Source organism: Schistocerca piceifrons, chromosome 1, assembly GCF_021461385.2.
Source record: "Schistocerca piceifrons isolate TAMUIC-IGC-003096 chromosome 1, iqSchPice1.1, whole genome shotgun sequence".
Lineage (NCBI taxonomy): Eukaryota > Metazoa > Arthropoda > Insecta > Orthoptera > Acrididae > Schistocerca > Schistocerca piceifrons.
The window spans coordinates 332,796,359-332,817,472 of NC_060138.1; the positions used below are offsets into that span (position 1 = coordinate 332,796,359).

At 36.4% G+C, this 21,114-nt stretch overlaps 1 protein-coding gene across 3 annotated transcripts in view; it reads left to right on the forward strand.

Annotated features, from left to right (window-relative positions):
- Window positions 1–21,114, forward strand: part of LOC124797429 — a 266,751-nt gene that overhangs the window by 216,833 nt on the left and 28,804 nt on the right. For all 3 annotated transcript variants that reach the window (XM_047260784.1, XM_047260787.1, XM_047260785.1), the window contains 5 exons: window positions 2,538–2,609; window positions 5,187–5,384; window positions 5,644–5,784; window positions 15,558–16,535; window positions 18,788–18,863. In XM_047260784.1, the coding sequence (XP_047116740.1) occupies window positions 2,547–2,609; window positions 5,187–5,384; window positions 5,644–5,784; window positions 15,558–16,535; window positions 18,788–18,863 (1,456 nt within the window). In that variant the 5' untranslated portion in view covers window positions 2,538–2,546. The remainder of the gene's footprint in view (window positions 1–2,537; window positions 2,610–5,186; window positions 5,385–5,643; window positions 5,785–15,557; window positions 16,536–18,787; window positions 18,864–21,114) is intronic.

Consider the following 21,114-nt stretch of genomic DNA (forward strand, 5'->3'; position numbering starts at 1 on the left):
TTTGGCATGTTATTGGTGGATAGCATCCGTGGGCATGTTACTTTTCACTGTAAAATTTATTTCAGTCAATGTTTTTAAAATTGTTTAGTGCCTGTACCAGTTTTGGCTGTTTAGTCATTGTCTACAGGTCAGATGTTTTGGTTGTCCAGTGGCTGTATCAAGACATACTAGGAGTCAACATTTCATTAAGTCTCCTACTACAGTGCCAAAGGTAACACAAGTTACCAGCAGATCACCGAAATTAAGAGCTGTTGGGCTTGGCTAGAAGGTGGATGGATGACCATCTGGGTCTGCTGATCAAGCGAGGTGCACTCAGTCCTTGTGAGGCCAATTGAGGAGCTACTTGGTGGAGAAGCGGCAGCTTCGATCCTGAAAACTGACAATGGCTGGGAAAGTGCTGTGGTGACCGCATGCCCCTCCATATTCACAGGCACTGCAGTGACTACACTGTTATGAAATAAGTGAAATGTATTCACAATTCCAAACATGGGCTACTGTATAATGTACAGGGTAATTGAAACAGTGAAAATTTGTGCTGGACTGGAATTCGAACCTGGATTTACTGCTTATTGTGAACGGTCGCTCTAGCATTTGGCTATCTGATCACGGCTCATGGCCAGACACAAGCTTTCATAAGTCATCAACCAAGTGTCTGCAGGCTGTATTTGTTCATCCATTATGTGTATTCCCATACAGTGGAGGCATTTTAGTTGAAAATTGCTTTTTCAGTGTCGGTGTATAAATATGATATTGCAGTGCATGTGTTTTAACTGAATTATGATGCAAAGTTCCATTGGACATGCATGCATGTCCAAAGAAACAGTCATTACAGTGACTACAGCCATTATGAAATACATAAAATGTATTTGCTGTTGTGAATATGGACTACCATAAGCTGTATAATGGAATGATGACAATGAAAATTTGTGCCAGACTGGGACTGGATCCTGGATTTCTCACTTATTGTGAGCAGTCGTCTTACCATTTGGCTATCCAAGTATGACTCAAGGGCAGACCCAAACTTCCATACATCATCAGCCAGATGTCTGCAGCCTGTACTTTTACATCCATTGTGTATATTCCCATACAGGGGAGACATTTTTCTTGAAAGTTGATTGCCCGAGTTGGCAGATAAATATGATATTGCAATGCCTGTGTTATTACAAATTATGATGGTTCACAATTGCAAATATGGACCACCATCAGCTCTATAATGGAATGATGACAAGGAAAATTTGTTCCAGAATGGGACTCAAACCCATATTTCTCACTTCCCTAAGCGCCTGCATGCTTGCACGCATGTCTGATGGAACTTTGCATCGTAATTGGGAATAATACAGGCACTGCAATATCGCATTTATCCACCAAACCCAGGCAAGTAACTTTCAAGTAAAATGTCTGCCCTGTACAGGAAGCTACATGATAGATGTACAGTGCTGGTTGCAGATGCATGGTGGGCAACATATGAACATTTGGATCTGTCCATGAGCTTGCGCTCGGATAGCCGAATGCTAAGGCAACCACCTGCGATAAACGGGAAATCAGGTTAAGACCCGGTCCAGCACAAATTTTCATTGTCATCATTCCATTATGCAGCTGACGGTAGTCCATCTTCACAATTATGAATGCATTTATGTTCGGACAGTGTCCTACTAGAGTCCTCAACAAGTGCAAAAGTTAGTATTCTAAAAACATCACATTGTTAATATTACATGAATAGTGCTTTTCATTACAGCTCTGAAATATTTTTGTATGTTGTATAAAAATCTAAATCCACATACATACTCCACAAGCCACCAAATGATTTATAGCAGTACCTCTACTAGTCATTCACTTTCCTGTTCCACTCATGAATGAAGTGAGGTAATAACAACTGTCTTTATGCCTCCATATGAGCCCTAATTTCTCTTATCTTGTGTTCCTGGCCCTAATGCAAAATGTATGTTGGTAGCAGTAGAATCATGGTGCTGTCAGCTGCAGATGTTGGTTATCTAAATTTTTTTGGTAGTATTTCACCAAAAGAATGCCATATTGCCTGCAGTGATTCCCATTTCTGAGTTCACGAAGCATCCCTATAATACTTTTGTGTTTATTGTCACTAGCAGTAACAGATTTAGCAGAAGACTCTGAGTTGCTTTCCTATCTCTCTTTAATTTAACATAATGTGAATCCTGAACACTCAAGCAGTATTCAAGAGTAGGTTGCACTTGTGTTCTATGCATGGTCTCATTTATAGATGAGCTACACTTATCTAAAATTATATAACATTTGTACATCAGAACATTTCATTCTTATTTTTGTTACATATTCTTTACATAAATTACAAGATGACTGTTGAATAGGCAATTATTGTCATGGTTACTCAGACTTAATTGAAATGGAAATGTGAACTAATGTAAATGTGTGAATTAGTACTCTATAGTAATACAGACACTAAGTTTTTGATGTTGACACTACACTATGACTACTGTCTTCCAGTATTTTCATATCACATCATACTGATTTGTGTAACCTTATCTGTATTTTTATGTATTCAGAAAACCAAAATGGGAGAACAAAACAAGGAAGGAGTTCGTCTGTCTGGATATTTAGAAAAGAAGGGGGGTATGGTAAGTATGTCTCTCTGCATACAAACTACAGATAAATGTGTCTATGTTGGGAGGGGGAGTGTTAAATAAGTGTATTTTTTTGTGGACAATTTCCTGCAACAAAGACAGAGAATGTAATTGTGAGTATTTTAAACAATTACCTGTTTTGCCCTTTGTCAGATAAATTCATCCTGATTTATTTTAATAATTCCGTTCAGTACCTCTAAAGTCATTGTCATTTGATTGAAAATGTATGATCGTATCAGATCATGAATCCACCATAATTCCAATATGAACATATTATAGTGTAATTTATTTAATCAAAAGTAATTGTATTCACAATCTACTGTAGCTATACTATACAGTGTTGTATTCATTTCATAATGTTGTATAGCCCTTCATTCCCATGTGGAAGTCTTTGGATGTTACATTGAGTCAGGAATAAAAAATATAATGTTTCACACCCATAATTAGTTTCATTTGATACAGAGGAGGAATGTCATGGAAAACCTCAGATATAGTGAATCTTGTGCAATGTGGGTACCAAAAATGCTTACTGACTAATACAAATATCAAAGACTGTCAGGTAGTATTATTGATCTACTATCAAGAAGATGGAGATTATTTGTTTTTCCACATTGTTACGGGTGCCATGACATTGATATCCTGCACCAAATCAGAATCAAATCAACTACCAATACAGTGGAGCCATACAACTTCCACGAAACCAAAAAGTGCAAACTATCTTACTAGTCTAGATGAAAAATGATGGCTGTAGGTCAACAATTACAGCTGATTTGTACTTCAAAATGCTCATCAAAATTGATGGTCTAAGGATATTCCCCCTCCAAGACCACATTTGTCCTCACAATGCTGCCTATATCAAGGACGATGTTTAGCATTTCCAATCTCACATCCAGTGACTATTACTTTATCTTGCACATGAAACAATAGCCTGGTGAATGACAGTTTGAAGATGATGAATGGTTCAAGACTGCTGGTGAGAATTTGGTTGAAGATCATATTGCACCATCACAAAAGTGCTAATGAATATTGGCTGTGTGAAAAAGTGAAGTAGATTTATAGGAAACTAAAACTGCCTTTAAAAATTTTTTCTGAAGAATATATGTTTTATGCCAAATGACCCTTACTTTTGAATACACCTTGTAATTACCAACTTTGTTTACAAGAATACCATCATTTTCATGAACAACTCGTCACAGCCCTTGTTCAGTTACACATTTAAATTCGTTTTAAATAAATAAAATTTACATAAATATGTAGAAATAATTCATCAGGCCCTAAGAGGTAATGTAACTGAGGATACGAAACAATAGCTGTAGCTACATTTAGCTTACATTTTTGCTGACTCGGGCATTAGAAATTCAGTATTAAAAATTTGCAAGCAACAACATTTATAACCAAATAACATGGAAAGAAGGGGGCAAATGAAGACTGAGGAGACGTATGGTATTTGTCTGTAGTTCCTGAACTGTCTTCTAACATGACAGTTTGAAACTAGTTTAGAGTTGGAAATGAAGCTAAAATAACATAAGCAAAATAATGCTTCAATAAATTACACAAAATAATGATATTTAACAAGTGAGGAACATATCACACTGTGTAATGTCTATTAAGAAATACTATGCAGATTAAAAATGTGTACTGTACTCTGACATGAACTTGGACCCAGGCCTTTATTACCAGTTGGACTATCTAGGGCACAACTCACAACACCTCACCGCTACAGATTTTCCTGTACCTATCTCATATATTCATTCCTCATTCCAACAGACTGTTTTAATCCTTTATGGAGCTATATTATAGTGCACATGCCACTGCAAAGTGAATGATTTGTTGTGGAAGTATCCCTAGGCTACTTGTAAGTTACTATATTCTTTTTCTACTGTAGAGTCAGAAAAAGAAGTTGCCTGACAGTGGCAGTGAGTTTAGCAAGGCTGCTTCCTGCACTTACACCAAACAGTTACATAATCTGATTTTGTTCATATGTATTACAGCTCAATAGGTGACTTATTTTTGCCTGCAGTAGTTTGTGCTTCACACCTGAAAACTGGCAACAGCATTATCTGCTGTCAGAAATCATCTCTCATTGACTATACTACAGAACTGGCCTAGCAATGTATGGAGCAAACCTTCTTTGCTGTCTTGCCTCAATAGCTCAGATAGTAACAACATATCCCACAAAAAACTAGGGCCCAGGTTCATATCCCAGTGTGAGATAGCAAACAACTGTAATCCCCCTGTTAAGTTTTATAAGAAGGTATAACTGGCTGCAAAATTAATTATTCATTTTGGAAACATGAATCTAGAAAATCTCTCATTTTAGAGTTTAGCCTCCTGTCAATGACAATGTCATTAGTGATGACTAACTACTGCTAGTGATAGCATTCTTGTGCCGTATTAACCATGTTAGGTACTTTACCTTGTTAATGCTTAAAATAGATACAAAAAACAACTTACCCAATAATAAGGAAATCCAATATACTTAAAATAACTGGTAATATTTTAGTCATAATGTTTAGCTATAGTTCAAGTGACATTGTGTGTAAAAAGTAAGAATTTTTGGATTCATTTCAGAAACTTATACCTGCCTGGAAGCAATATTGGTTTGTTCTAAAAGGCCAGCTGCTGCTGTATTACAGATCTGAAGCTGATTACCTAAATATCTCTGTACACAAGGGATCTATAAACATGGGACTAGCATCTAATGTACGTCCAGGACTAAACCGACCAAATATAATAGAGATCATCACTCGCACTCAGATCGTCACACTGGTAATTGCCACACAGATATAAATGCAATTTGGCAGATTTTCTACATAAAATAGCTAGATATGATGATTTTGTATTAAATTTGGCTGTTACATTGCAAATCTTAAAACTGATGCACATAGGCAGTGTTTTACACATTGTTTCTTGTGTTTGTGATGAAACTATGTTGAAATAGTTGTCTGCATACCACTACACTACAGTGCACATTACTATTATAAATTATGCCAAGTAATAATCATATTTTTTTGCTCATCTTTTGTAGAGAACCAAAGATCGCAGCACACAAGAACAATGGCTTCAAGCTATGCTGGAATCAATGGCAGTTCCCAAGTCTGCACGAAACAGCACTGTGCCTATGCATATGCGATACTCCTTAGACAATTTACCTGTTGTATCGAAAGATGTAAGCAAAGAAGAAAATTGTTACCATTTACCATAAAATTATGATTCTACACCCTTTAGCTTTTATATTCAGTTAGTATTTACTTTTTGAATGTCTTTTCCATTGATCCCTAATGCATACCTCTCTTGCCACATTTTCTGTTTGTCATAACTTATGACAGATTTACCCGTATTGTAACACCTGAGAATCATTGTCCTTGTTCATTGTCGCTGCATCTATTCCAAAGCAATACATAAGCCTTAATCAATCAATGATCTATACTTCTTACTAGAAGATTCAAGTAGCATATTGCAGGCACTTTTACTGGTGACTCGGACCAATATGAGATCCCAACTGGCGCTCACAAGTGAGGCAAGTATGTTTCACCCTGAAAGAGGGGTTCATCACAGGCACTTGTCTACATGCTCATTTCACAGCTAAGTTGCTGAGCCAGGCGCAGCCTTGGAACTTGCTACCATCCTGAATGAGTTTCATCTATCTGATGCAGTCAACAGCGAGCTCCTCCCATTTGTCAGAGTCAGTATTAAACTTATTCTTATCACACTCGACTAAACTTTGAAGTGCAATACATGTCTTCCAGATGGTCTCTTGGCAAGTGCTACATCACTAAGTAGTGTGCGTCAGAAAATATGGGGGTGGTCCCTAAAATCTAAGTGTCCTAGTCACCACAAGTGATTTTCCTTGGCAGTAGCGGTGATAGTGCATACACATTATTCCTCTATATTAATGAATATTTAGTAAGCACCTCATATGAAAGGTGTTTAACTTACATTCTTGTTTAGCAGAAGTTAATCTCCAGGTCTCAGCACCTTACAAGAGGGTGCTTAGCAAATGAGAATGTTAGGTGAGTATTTTTGTGGTCATTGTCAGGTGTGTGTTGTCCCACAATCTTCTACGGAACTTCCTGAAAGTATTCACTGTTTTGTCAGTTCTCAACATTTATTTCATCATCAAAAGAGAAAGAGACCTTCTGACACTAGTCGGCCAAGGTAGCAGAATTTGTCAAATACATTCAACAAGGAGCCATCCAATATTATGGCAGTCAATCCATGCATCCTTGCACTATAATCACTGTCTTTGTTGCATTCACAGGCATAGAGAAGGGTTTACACACAACAGGAAATTTGTCCACAAGCCTTTGGAGGTCATCTTGAGTATGTGCTACAAATGCTGCATCAACAGTGAATAAAATGTTGCTTACAAATAAGTCCTCATGATAGCATTTTGATTTGAGCAGCAACATGATGTAACGTTTCCCTTCAGCCCTGCTGTGTAGATGGATGCCCAGGTTTTTCACCAGAAGCAACTTTGAGTAGTAACAAGAATAATATACCAAAGTAGGGGCCAGTAAAGAGATTTTGATGGCGTTGAGCCACAGTCATGCAATATTTTTTAAGAGTCAACAACCATTTGACTGTGTATTACTATATCTTCTGTGCTAATCCAGGATGTGGCTTTTATGATGCTCCAAAGCAGGCTCTGAACTGCCTACATTGGTCTAGTAACTTTTATCATTGTACTTGAGAACAGCATAAAAGCCCAAATCTGCATAGTACAGAAGTTAAATATAGTAATACACAGACAAAAAAAGAAAAAAAAAAGAGAATTAGAAGTAGGGACCAGTACACAGCCTTGACAAACTCCTCTTGGCACAACAAAAGAATCTCAGTGCTTCATCCTGACATCACAGCATGCTCGTAATTCACATGAAAAGTTCTTATCATCTTCAGGAGATTTGGAGGACACTAGTATACAGTCCCTCCTTGCTGACTGTCAAACGCCTTATTTAGGTTGAAGAAAGCAATGAACAATGGGATCATCTGCTCAAAGCATTTTTCCTGAGTTTACTGGAGCATGAAAATTGTGTCGATAGTAGATCCCTGAGCCCATAACCTACATTGAGATTCAGAGTACATACTCTTGCAAGCTACCCCAGTGTGCCTACCACCACATGGGTGAATGCTTTCCGCCAACACTTGGCAGTGAATTTCCACAGTAGCAATTGCAATCACTTTGTGTAGAGTGATGATGTTGGCATCATGCATGTTCTGTGGCACAGTACCTTCAGCCCAAGATTTCAATAAGAGGTTGTAGACCACTGGGAGGAAAAACATCTACTTGAAAATTTCTGCATGGATGTCATCTTTACCAGAGCATTTCCCAACCTGAAGGCACGTAACAGCTCTTTGAAGCTGCTCTTTAGTAGGCACAGCATCCAGCTTGTGGCAAGCTGAAAACTGAAAAATTTCTACTATTGTGCATGGGCTGATGTTGCAGGATGTGAGTAGAAGTTGGAGTAATGTTCTACCCACCATTGCAGTTTTTGATTACAATCTGTGATGACTGTTCCACTGCTCTCATTAAGTTGGACAGTCTTCTTACAGGTGGGCCCAACAGGCCCTTTTGATGCCCGAATACTCGCCATTGATGTTCCTGGCATTGACACATTCCTGTATACTTGCACAACCTGTCTCCCAGTAAGTGTTACGAGTGGTACACTGAATGACTGCTTTTACTTTGCTTGGATCAGCACTGAAACCGTTTGATTGCCAGTTGAAAGTTACCTGATGTTTGGAGTCAAGGATGAGTTTCAAGACATCAGTATTCTCGAAAAACTAATTCTGGGATTTCACTTTTGAAGTATCAAATGTAGTGCCAAACATAACAGTAACAATAACTTTGTCTTCTGTCAGTTGAGGTAAGCACAGCTGTCAGTGTCATTGGTCTGCTGCTGCTTGACAAATGCAAAGTCAAAATGCATTCTATTCTCCCAATCACACTTTCAGTGGTGCACAATAGATCATTTCAAACAGCAAAGCCAACACTGTGTTGTTTGGGGCTGGCAGTGTCTTCTCCCTTCCAGATAAATGTGTAATTTTCCTCTTGAACTGAGCCGTCATCTGGTAGCCTGATTTCCTGCATGGTTGTTACAGCATATTAGGCCTAGCTAAACTGACAATATTTATGTGTGAAAATTGTTGGGAGAAAATTAATTCAAATTTGATCTAGGCTGTACATATACTTTGCATTGATTTTTAAATAAAATGTATCCTTTGACAGTGATGGTATTAATAGAGAAATGCATGTAGTAACTTGTTATTGCTAACAAACTGTTAAATTTAATCAAATTGTGCACATTAAATCAAAAATCAAAAATAAAAGTTGCAAGTAAAATATCTGAAAATGTTGAGGTCAAAACATGAGCTCAGTAAGAGGTTTCACTGTCTCCAGTTTTATTAAATAATGTTATTAACAAAGTAATAATTGAAAATGTAAAATGATTATTAATGGAGCACAGTTAAAAGGGAGGAGTTCTGTCTTCCAAAGACCAATGTATTGAATAATCTTGGCACTCTACTAACCACTGAAAACTACATAACAACTGAAATTGAATCAAGAGCTCAAGAGATAGCAGCTGTTAAGAGCTCAGACAAGATAACTTGGCTCATGTGCAGAAACTCATTGTCGTTCTCAGTGCTGGGCAAGTCTGCCCTTCTGTTCTGAAGGGGCAACTGGCTCTGTTTGCTGTCACCTACTGAGCTGTGCATTTCATATGTTATGTACTAAGAAGCATCCTCCCCCAGTTATACCGTTGGAATGGAAGCCTGTACTCAGCGGCTGCACTGCAATTTTTCTCAAACAAATTTGGTAAAAAGTGATTCTCTCATATCTCATAACCTCATGTGTCATCTTCATGATGAATTAGCTAACATTTCATTAACAGTTATACTTATTTGGATATTTCTGTATTAAGTAAGATACTGCTTGAAATTTTAATAGTTTGCAATGGAAAATATAGGTCACCATGCTTTTGCAGTTGGTGGACATTAGATCATATAGTGTTGCATACAAAATGTAGGTAACATATGGCATTTTTCTTTAAATTTGAGACAAGATTTATATCTGTCTTCAACCTTGAGAAAATGGATTGTATGTAGGGCTCTCATTTCTGATTGCCTGTGCAAACAATAGAAAGTGAAATATTCATAACATCCCTCATGTCTCATAAATGGTTTGTGATGCTGAAACGAATTTGAGACAACTGATCGCACACAAAGCAGAGAGTATTTTCTCATGTAGTTAACATGAGCTATTGACCTTACTTGTCATCAAAATGGTTCAAATGGCTCTGAGCTCTATGCGACTTAACTTCTGAGGTCATCAGTCGCTACTTGTCATCATTTGCCTGTTTAATAAAACACTGTTTCAGGATTCTGTCACAGTTCTAATAGCACTGGGCTGTTAGTGAGGTGAAACTGTGTAAACACCACAGTGCTTTTGCAAAAGAAACTAACTTTATCATGTCAACAAGATAAAGAAAAAAAGTCAGGGGAAAATAAATCATTCCTTCTGTTAGGATTTCAGTGTAATTCCTGCCCAAGATGCTGGATGCCATGTGTGCATGGTGTGTTCTTGCTTGTGTATATGAATGGTGTGTGTGTGTGTCACTTTTACTGATGAAAGCTGTGGGACAAAGCTTTATGTAAGTGTCTTTTAATTGCATCTGTCTGCAATTTAATGTGTCTTCTTTATGGTAAGTAGCAATCTGTCTTTTCCTAAATTGTTGTTTTTAATAATAAATGTTTGATTTTTCAAATTATTGATCATCCTGGTATATCATGTGAATACAATCATTTACAGACTTGCTAGCTATAGCTTAGGAGTTCTGTGAGATAGGCATTTGCGTGAAGGCTTAAGCCGTAGAAGTACACTTCCCCTACTGCAGTATCCTATTCGCAAGGGGGCCCCCACCACTACCATTGTCCCCTCCTCTACTGTGCCATCTGTGCAGTTAGGGGCCAAGTAATATCGTATGTACTCTATCATGGCTTTACGAGAGTTTGTGAATGCAAGATACTTTCTAGCAAAGCTAAAATGTCATAAGCAAATCATTAATAGCCTTAATGAAGCAGAGTAGGGGTGAAGTATCCAGTCATAAAAATAATTCACCATTCACCACTCTATAGTAGAATTTCTGAACATGCAGTACTATAAGTGTGTGTGTGTGTGTGTGTGAGTGAGAGAGAGAGAGAGAGAGAGAGAGAGGGGGGGGGGGGGGGGGAGGAGATGCATGTTAATAGCTTAACCTGTGATTATTTTGTATTTTGTTCCATTTGTACCACATTCCACATGTAGATTACCAGATACTCAGTATCAATTGCAAAATATCCAGCATGCTAAATGAGAACTATCTAGCATGATCTTTGCACAGTGTAAATATTTGTTAAAGTTATTTGCATACAATGTATGAAAAGAGAAAATAATATTAAAAATAAAACTTTATAGAATGTTTGTCAGGGAGTCTAAGCAGGATAGATGAAGAATAGTTTTCTTAGGATCTTGGCGTTTGCCATGAGACAACTTCCAAATTCAGTGGATTAATTTTTTATTTTTAGTCATGATTTGATTCTACCTTCCTTCCTTCCTTCCTGCCTTCCTTCCTATGGATGTACAGTGACTGTAAATAATGTCTTTGTGGCCTTTATGGTCAGCATCAACAGAGCATCTTCAACAGCTGCAAAAAATCAATCTCTTTCTTTCACAAGTAGTGCACAGTTCACTCAGCTTTCAAAATAGTCTTACAAATGCAAACAGAATTTTGTTTGCTGTATGAAAATAAAATTTTTAAAAGCATGTTTCCCAAATAATCACACTGAGTAAAGTAGAGCAGTAATTAGCATACTGGACTCATTCTGGAAGGGCGAAGATTCAAATATTCATCCCACCATCCCCATTTGCTGAAATTGTTCTATGCAAATGCTGGGGTGGTTTCTTTGAAAGGACACAGCTGCTTTCCTTCCCCAGTCTTGCAACAATCCCAGGTTGTGCTCTGTCTCTAATGACTTCTTTGTCGATGGAATGCTAAAACCTAATCTTCCTTCTCTGACTTCATTCATCCTACTCCCACGCCATTTTCCTTGCATTTTCTTCCTCCTGTTGTCTACCATTTCCTCTCAGTCTGCTCTTCCACATGGTCATCATCATGGATTGCACAAATGGACCACTGCCAGTGCTTGTGTTGCATTCCTTTGTATTTACTGGCCCACCCTCGGCATTCTTATCGCATGCACATGTTGCCTTCCTCCCAGCCATCAGTTACTGTTCCTCAATACTTCCTCCCACTTCCCACCTCCTTGACTCACCCATTCCACCCAAAACAACCATTCACCTCAGTCTAGATGTAGAATTGCAGTCCTGGCACAGTGTAATCGGCCAGCACAGGTGTGTGTGTGTGTGTGTGTGTGTGTGTGTGTGTGTGTGTGTGTGTGTGTGTGTGTGTTTGTAATGTGCTCTAGCTCAAGAAAGGATTTGTCAGAAAAGTTGTAAAGATTTTAGTGCTTATGAGCCTAATGGGTGTGTGTGTGTGTGTGTGTGTGTGTGTGTTTGTAATGTGCTCTAGCTCAAGAAAGGATTTGTCAGAAAAGTTGTAAAGATTTTAGTGCTTATGAGCCTAATGGGTGAGTCATTACCTTCATTATTTAAAATAATGTGTCTCTTTGTTTTAATGACTCCCACTGTATTATGTTACATATACCTGTGAAATTCTCACCCTGACTAAAACCATGTTTAATACAGAAGATTTCCAAAATGAATGTTCAACCAGAGGAAGTCTCCATTTATTAGGAAACACCATACTGATAGATACATGTGCAAAAGCTGCCAAATTGTCATTCAGTTTGGTTTGTACAAGCTCAAATTTTTCTTCAAGCATGGTTAACACACTCTTGTACACATGGACATGTGTGTGCATGGAGACACACTCAGTCCAAGAAAGGAAAGGGGGTCAGCAATCAGCTGCAAATCCAATCTGTATTTTATTGCAAATCTGGATTTCAGCTGTTGAACAGTTATCTTCAGTGCTAAAATACAAGAATCAGTATTTGAAAGATGTAAAATAAAAATAAAAACCACATTGTTCAATAGTAATAGTAGTGACAACATAAGGTAACATACCATTTAAACCAAGTAAAGTAGGCTTGTCAAATTTGTGACAAGACATGTTACTATAAGATTTGAACACCTCCATAGCCAGATTTTAAATGAGGCTGTTGTTTACAGATTAGTACAAGCAGCCACACCTTACATCATATGGGTATTCTATACTAAGATTACCAGCTCAATTTTTTGTATAATATTCATATTAAAATTAGAAACTAAATCACGTAGCCTTTATTAGAATTAACACTTTTGTCATGCAACAGATTACATGTCAAAACATTACAGTTTACACAGAATTAATGGAAAATTGGCCTGCTAAATAGGGGTGGGAAAAAGTGTAAAATACTATAAAACATTTTTTCTTCAAAATTTTATCTTGAGAACAGCCTTCAGTAACTAGTCATGCCTGTTGACTATCTCTTCAGTGTCATCTTTTAAAATAACATACATATCCTAATTAATGTAAAAACATCACCTCAGTTGCATTGCCTTAGATGCAAAGAAGAAAAGATGTACACAAATTGCCTTATACCTGAACTATTAAGAGATCCATTTAAAATGTAATGGACGAAACTGACATTAAAACATTTACAAGTATTATAATAGCGTAAAATTAGAAGACAAATAACATCCACAAGTAATAATAAATTTTGTTCTCACTTGCTGGACTGCCAAATGTTATATAAGAAGGAAACCTGTTAGGCATGCTACATCCCTCCTGCATTACGATGCAAAGGTGGCCACCAAGAAGCTCCCAAAAATGGTTGCTTTTCATCGCCATCTGCTCACTGAGCAGGCAGAGACCAGAGGATCTCAAATGGCAAAAAACCTCTGTCTCCTTCAGAAGGTCCATAAATCTGCATTTTTCATATCTATGTAGCAGTCTCACATCTGACTGTAAGGATGTGACACCAAGTGTGCTCTCAATAAGACGAGCAGCAAAATTAGTTTTTTCAACTATATCTCACCTATCCAAACCCACATAATCACCAAATCTGATTTCAAGTCTTCTTCCTGTCTGTCCTACATAATAGGTGTCGCAGTCTGAACATTGAATTTTATACACACCTGATTCATGATAAATACTGCTTCTGTCAACATTGTTAGTTAAAATATGCCCAAGATTATTTGTAGTTTGGAATGAAACCACTACTTTATGCTTTCTAAAATCTGATGCTGCTTGCGCACTAATTTTACCATTATCAGACATAGGTATTTATTGTTGTCTTCCAATTTATTGCTAATACCAGGTCTTACATCTTGTTGGTACTTAGTTGTAATTTTACTATAAATTTTCTTACATAATGGGGAGGAAAATCATTTGCTTTAACATATTTAATGATATCTAGCTCTGTTTCTTGCTCAGCTTTTTAGGCTGGGAGCTTGAATAGACAATTGATAAAAAAAACTGAAGACTGCATTTTTATGTTGGCTTGGATGGTTTGAGTAATAGTTTACAATACTATTTTTCATAAAGATCCTAAAACTTTGTTTTTAGTTTTCATTTCTGATATTCAAATCTAAAAAATTAATGGAACCATTCATTTCTACTTCAGATGTTAACTTGATTTTATCAAGTAATTCACTGAAGCTAGTGATGATTGCATTTTTCATTATTTCATTGTAGACTGTAATGTTTTGACAAGTGATCTGTTATATGCCAAAAGTATTAATTGTGATAAGGATTACTTGGTGCAGTTTTTAATTTTAATATCAATATTATTAAAAAAACTGAACTGATAATTTTAGTATACAGGGTGTTGCTCTACCCTTATGATATAAACTGCGGCTGCTTATACTTCTCTGTGAACAACAGCCCCAGTTAGAATCTGGCTAGGTACATCTTAAAATCGTACAATAGCATATGTTGTCACCACCTTGAAGAGTCTACATGAGTTGGTTTAAACAGTATGTTAACTAATGTTGTTATACAATGTGGTTTTTATTTTACATTTTTTTGAAAACTGATTCTTGTATATATCTTGCATTTTTGCTCCGAGAATAGCTATTCATTAGATGGAATTCAGATCAGCAATAAAATATATACTGGATTTGTGACTGATTGTTTAACTCCTTTCCTTTTTAGAAGTATACCACAGTCCCTGTGCACAACTTTCAATGGAATCAAACTATCTCACACTCCCAGAGTTACTATATGGCCACTACTGAGGCTACAGTATCCACAGATTCAACCTCTTAATCCGTCTTTAGTGAAATGAAGCAGGCAGAGGAAATAATTATACGAAACTTAAAAAACTAAAGCATACTGCATGACAGCAATCAAATCTCATGATTATCTGATCAAATTGCTTTCCTCAAAATACAGTGGTAATTATTGTCAAAAACTTGGTGACACAGTAATAGAACAATTTGTTCTATATGAGATGACACTTTAAATTATCATTATCATCATCATCACCACACCACCACCACCAAACACAATGAATGCATTGTTGGTGCAGTGATTACTCATTTTTCTCTCTCCATTTGTACAATTTGGGTGAAGAATCTGCACATAGTATTAGTTAAGAAGTAATGTTGGCAAATAATGAGTATCAATTTACATCAGTTAAAGGTACGAAGTGTTAACAAAATCATAATAAATCTTGCTACCTTTCCGTACAACTAACATATCATATACTAACAGCAAGATTCTTAAATGCATTAAATTCCCACACTTATAATAGCAAAGTTTACATTTTTTTCTGTATGCATCGTGTTCCTTTGTATAATTCTAAATTCACTTCCAGTACTTTTTATTTTAAAAATATAATTTTTTTAAACTTGTGACATGAGTAGATTTGCTTTTAACACTTCTCCTACTGTATTTTCAGGTACAAACTGCTGACAATAACAACTGTGCAACAACTGTAGGGGAAAGCAAGGACAGCATTATAGCCCGGATAAATAGACTGGGAGGTCGATCATATGGAACAGGAAGTTTTGAATCTGCCATCCATCGACACAGCATTTCCCATCGAGCAGCACAGGAGACTGAGAATGGTGCAGAAGTGGACAATAGAATTTCCCAAGATGGCAGCTATGTCTCTGAATATGCATACATAGATAATAAACTCTATCACAGATCACAAAGTGATAGTATACACAATATATCATCTAGTGCTGCTGTGGTAAAAAATATATCTGAGGATGAAGATGATGATGATGATGCATATGAGCAACTTCCAGTTGATAGCTTAAAAAAACAGGCACAACATGAGCAGAGACACACTGACTCTTTAGAAAGAGAGCAGCATACGGTTTCAACAATACAGGGAAACAGACCCCCTATACTGGAACCAGAATTACCTCCACGTTCACCTTCCAAACGTAAACAACATATTTCTGATGCAGAGGAAGACTTGGAATATGCAGAGTGTTATGAAGAGGTGGGGCTTAATGAAAATAAACAAGGAAATGGGAAAGAAAAAGCAAAACTCAAGAAGAAAAATTCTAAAAAGGTCAAGAGCAAAAATAAGGAACTGAAACAGGAGCCATTAAATAAAGAAAAGAACAGCAAAAATGGAAAGAGCAGTTTCTTTAAATCAGTTTTTGGGCACTACCGCAAAAAAGCAGAGACAGAAAAAATAAGTAGTGGTCCAGATCAGGCAATAACAGATTTACCTGAAGAACCTGCATATGAGTCCGTTGAATGCACTCCTGCCATACCTGCTCCTGCCATACCTGCTGATGTTTCAGAGACTGATTTGTCAGAAGTATCACCAACCAAAGGAGTTTGCAAGAGAAGTTTACTGCCAAGTATCACCTTAACGGAATTGCAACAGAAACTTAAAACCTATGATGACCACAAGGTATGAATACATTAAAATTACTTTAATGTAAATGGATAGATAAAATCTACTTGCTCACTTACCGCACGGTAAGTCTCCCTTACATGTTCAGGGTGACTTTTCTGAACTGTACCCCTTACCCTAAACCTCTCCAGTCTTTTTCCTTCACCCCTCTTCCTTCCCCTTCAACTCTTCTGCCAGAAGAAGGAGCCACTGGCTCCAATAGCTTGTAGAAGTTAAACCCTTTTGTGTATGTGTTCCCCTGCCACTGCTTGGTGAGTAGATTTTTTTTTTATCATCATACTATCAATAATTGATTATTCTCATCATTAAAATTACTTTTTTTCATTTAGTTGGTCACACTCATCTTAGTACCTAAGTGAGCTGCTCTTCCTTTTTAATCTTCCCCAACCTACCTCCTCTCCACTCTGATGGAGGACTACTGCTAGGTAGTGTGTCACTTTTCCTTTTACGTGTGTCTGTTGGCAGTACTATACGTTTTGTCTTCTGAAGGCTAGTGCTGTTAGCAATCTCATAATAACATAGTACACTTTTGAAATCTGCCTCATCAATTATTAACATATTCACAAACATAGAGGTAAGCACCACAAGCATGAAAACTTTCAGCTGCAAATGTAATTGCAAAAGTTTTTCTCTCTCCAGACAGCCTACATGTTCATTAATACAAAGCTAACCAGCTAGACAGAAATAAGAATACATCATTATGTACTGGTTATAAAATCATGATTATCACCTCAGAAAATTTAGACTCCTATGAAAACCAGTTAAAATCTATCAGACCATTCAATATTAGTTTTTTCTCACAAGTGTGAATCCTACTACAGAAGTTGTAACAATGAAGTATGCCTCAGGGGTCATTTTAGTTCCGCATTTAAGCCACTGTCCTTAGTAGGTGTTGCAACTCAATGGAAAGATAATGAGGACAAAAAAAAGATCCTTCAGGGAACACTTTTCAGATTTACTGGTTGCCCTGAGCTAAATAGTTCCTGCAGAATGTATAACATCACCTGGGAGAAGTCACTAATCTTCAACAATCCATATCACCGATTTATGAGTAGTACAAGTGGCAGTGAATGTTCAAAAATTGGTAACAGTTTGTTCATTTTATCCATTTACAAATTCTCTGATAGGTTCTCATTCAACTTACTGTGAAAGTCCCCCTTCCATTCCACTTGTTAAGAAACTTTAATGCATACCACATACTGTTAGCTTCTACAATGCATTGCTAAGGTGTCAAGTTCTCGAGAGCCTCTTAATAACAAAAAATGTACGTTACCCCCACGTGGGCACCACATATACTGTCACAGACACTATTCATTGGAAAGTGTTGAATTACCCGCATTTCTATACCATTTTCTAATATGAATACACATAGCAGATATATCTCTTTCTGGAATAAAACCATAGGTACTCAAGAAGAGAAACTGGATGCTGCACAGCCAGCTGGTGATGTTTGGACATTAAAATAGATTTCAGGGACATGACACACAAACCCAGTTAAAGTTAGGGAACATCTTGGAGTGGACAGCCAGCTGTTACCTTATGGGACGAACTTAGAAACTGGGCAGTTCGTTAGGCACTATCAGTGTGGATTCGTAAGATATTGTATTGTACTGCATGGTATTGTTTTATTGACCCTCTTCATCATTTTTGTACATAGATGAAAAGTGATATGGGACAAGTCAGCATTATGAGAAGATGAGATGAGAGAACATGAATTAATGTGATGATTATAAGCTGTGTATCTGTTACAAATATACAGGAGTTTACATACAAGAAAGCAGCAAGCAAGCTATTGTTGATAACTTGGGCAGTAGTTGTTAAAGTCATGGTATACATTTATTGTGATAGATAATCATTCAGGTTGAAGATGCTGAAGAGATGTAAACATAGATTAGAAATTTAGAGTCATGAGGCTCAGAAATATTTTATCTTCAAGGTATATGGTTGTTTGTCATGATAATTATATATTTTCCATTCAATACTTATGATTATCACTGTTGTATGAGGGACTACAGTGTTGTAAAGTGTGTGAGGAAAAAATAAATCTTTTGTGTTAAGTTGTCCTAAGAAAAGCTGTTAACATACTTACAATCAGTCAGAATCTCTTATGCTGAAACTTTGTACAAATACTCACTTTTAATTAATATGTAATGTAGTAGTAATTGCATTAACTGTTAGTAGCACAGAAAGAAAGACATCTGCAGTGCTTATACAATATAATGCATGTAATATGAAGGTGTTTCTTTCAGGATGGTGAAACATCTAATGCAGACAATAAAGGCAATAATGGTATTCCAGATGATGAGCACACTGAAAAATCATCAGGTTTGTCTTTCCCAGGATTGTTCTAAAAACTTAAATGGCAAGAATTACATGTGATAAATTACAGTTAGACAGTCTCTCACCCAAGGAATAACTTGATCAACATTTACACTTTTCTGTCAGGTGTTTCTTTTACTAAGGTACACAAACATTAAGCACATGACCAGATGCTGTGTGGTATGGGAGTGGATGCATAACTGTATTTAAATACCTGGACAACTGGCTGTATTTAAATACCTGGACAACTAGTACAGATGTAAAGGGAATTTGAATGATAGCATTTTGATGAATGACTACCATGCATGAATAATTAAGCAAAACTTTTTTATGATTCTTTTTTGTGAAATATGAGCTCCGCAAATACATCAACTATACTTTTATCCAGAGATGAAGGCACAATTTTTTCCTTCACATTTAACATTTGAATTCTTAAATGGAATTTAAGTGGTTAGCAGTCATTATCGCACTTTAAAAAACAAGTAGAGTAGCCATCAATATAGTAATTCATGTGATACTCAAAAGAAATAGCACTGTTGGACATTGCACATTCTTGCCTACCTTTAAGCTGAAAACCTGTTTGCTCAACCTTTTGAGAGGGATGGAGGCAGGATGATTAGGATCACACTTTAAATGGAATCTGAAAAATTGTGTACTAGTCATGTTTTAAGTGCTTCCTCAGAATAAAAGTTATGTTAAATGTCATAAAAATCATAGGGTCAACTGGGGTTTCATCCATAGACCCTTAAGTTATTTTCTTGATCTTAACCAAATGGTTTACTAATAAAAATATCGTTACAAGGATAAGGAGAAAAGTGCTACAGTAGGTGCAGATAAAACATTCAGATCAATAAAATATTGTTTTTGTCACATTGGTAGTTACTGATCAAAAACAAAAGTGTCAACTCAATCTGTGAAATAGTTTTATGTATACTGATACTTTAAGTATTAATGGATAAGCTGGAATATGATGATCAAAATTCTAGGTTTTTGTGAATGGAAATTTTTTATAGATTTAAAATAGGCAGCTCAATACAAATAAGATTGTTCCAAAACAGTCAAGTGATTTTATGCACTGATTTGCTACTGTGTATGAGACCACTTCATGACAGTAACAAAATACCAGACTAGTGAGTGGAAAGCAATGAGCCTTTTTCAAAAAATGTGAAGCTGATTTCATTTGCACAAAAATTATGGCCTGTGTTTTGTGGTATTGATTACCTTGCAAGTAATAAAGAGAGGAAATATTATGCAAGTCTGCTGAATAAAATGTATAAAGAAGTATATGAAAATAAGCCTGGATTACAAAGGAACAAATTTACTTACATACCAGAAGGTTCTGAAATATGAACCTATTTACTTCATCTATTTGGCACCTTCTAACTACTTGTTCCTGCTTCTAAAGAAATTTATAGCTGAAAAAATTTCAAATTGAGTGAAGAAGAGGAATAGACGTAGGTGGGTATTTAGCAGACTTTACAGAATTAAAAATCTAATAGGAAATGTTGGTAAACTGGAAAAAGGTTGGTGAAATTGCCTTGACTCTAAAAAGGAATATGTCTGGTAAAAATTACATATTTGATGTGATAGGTTCAGTCTGTTACTGCCAGATCAAGAACTTTTCATCGTGCCCTTGTACATAATATATTTGAAGAAATTCATGTTACTATCTTGAGCTGATTTTAGTGAATAATGCTTTATTTATGATTAGTTTTGGTAGGAAGTACCATTTTCAAGTCAACCTACATAACAAAAAAAATATCACAAGAAAAATGGATGTGTACAATTATTTTTAAGTAAATGACTGTCATAACAGTAATGTCAGGAAAATGGAGTATAAGTACTCACATAAAAATACATTATAATAAAAATGTCTTGGCAGGATAGGATGACATGTAAAATGACATATTCAAGTCAACAGTTGTCTTTGTCAAGACAATTTGCATCAAAACTGGAAAGAAAAGTGCCAGCATGTGTATGCATTGCACTACATATGTGTGGAAAATGAATCAACATTAGATCATAGGCCTAGTGTCATATGATCCATACTCTTAATAAAATGAAAATGAAACACGTTAAAAAAACCTGATTTGTGCACAGTATACATGCTACATCTACATAAAATGTAGTACCTTCTGTACTGGTGTCATATGTTCTCGACATCACATAACAACACAGATCTGTCACCACTGTATGACATACATTGATAGGTCTAACATTTGCAAATGGGGCTTCTGATGCAAAGCATGACAGCAAA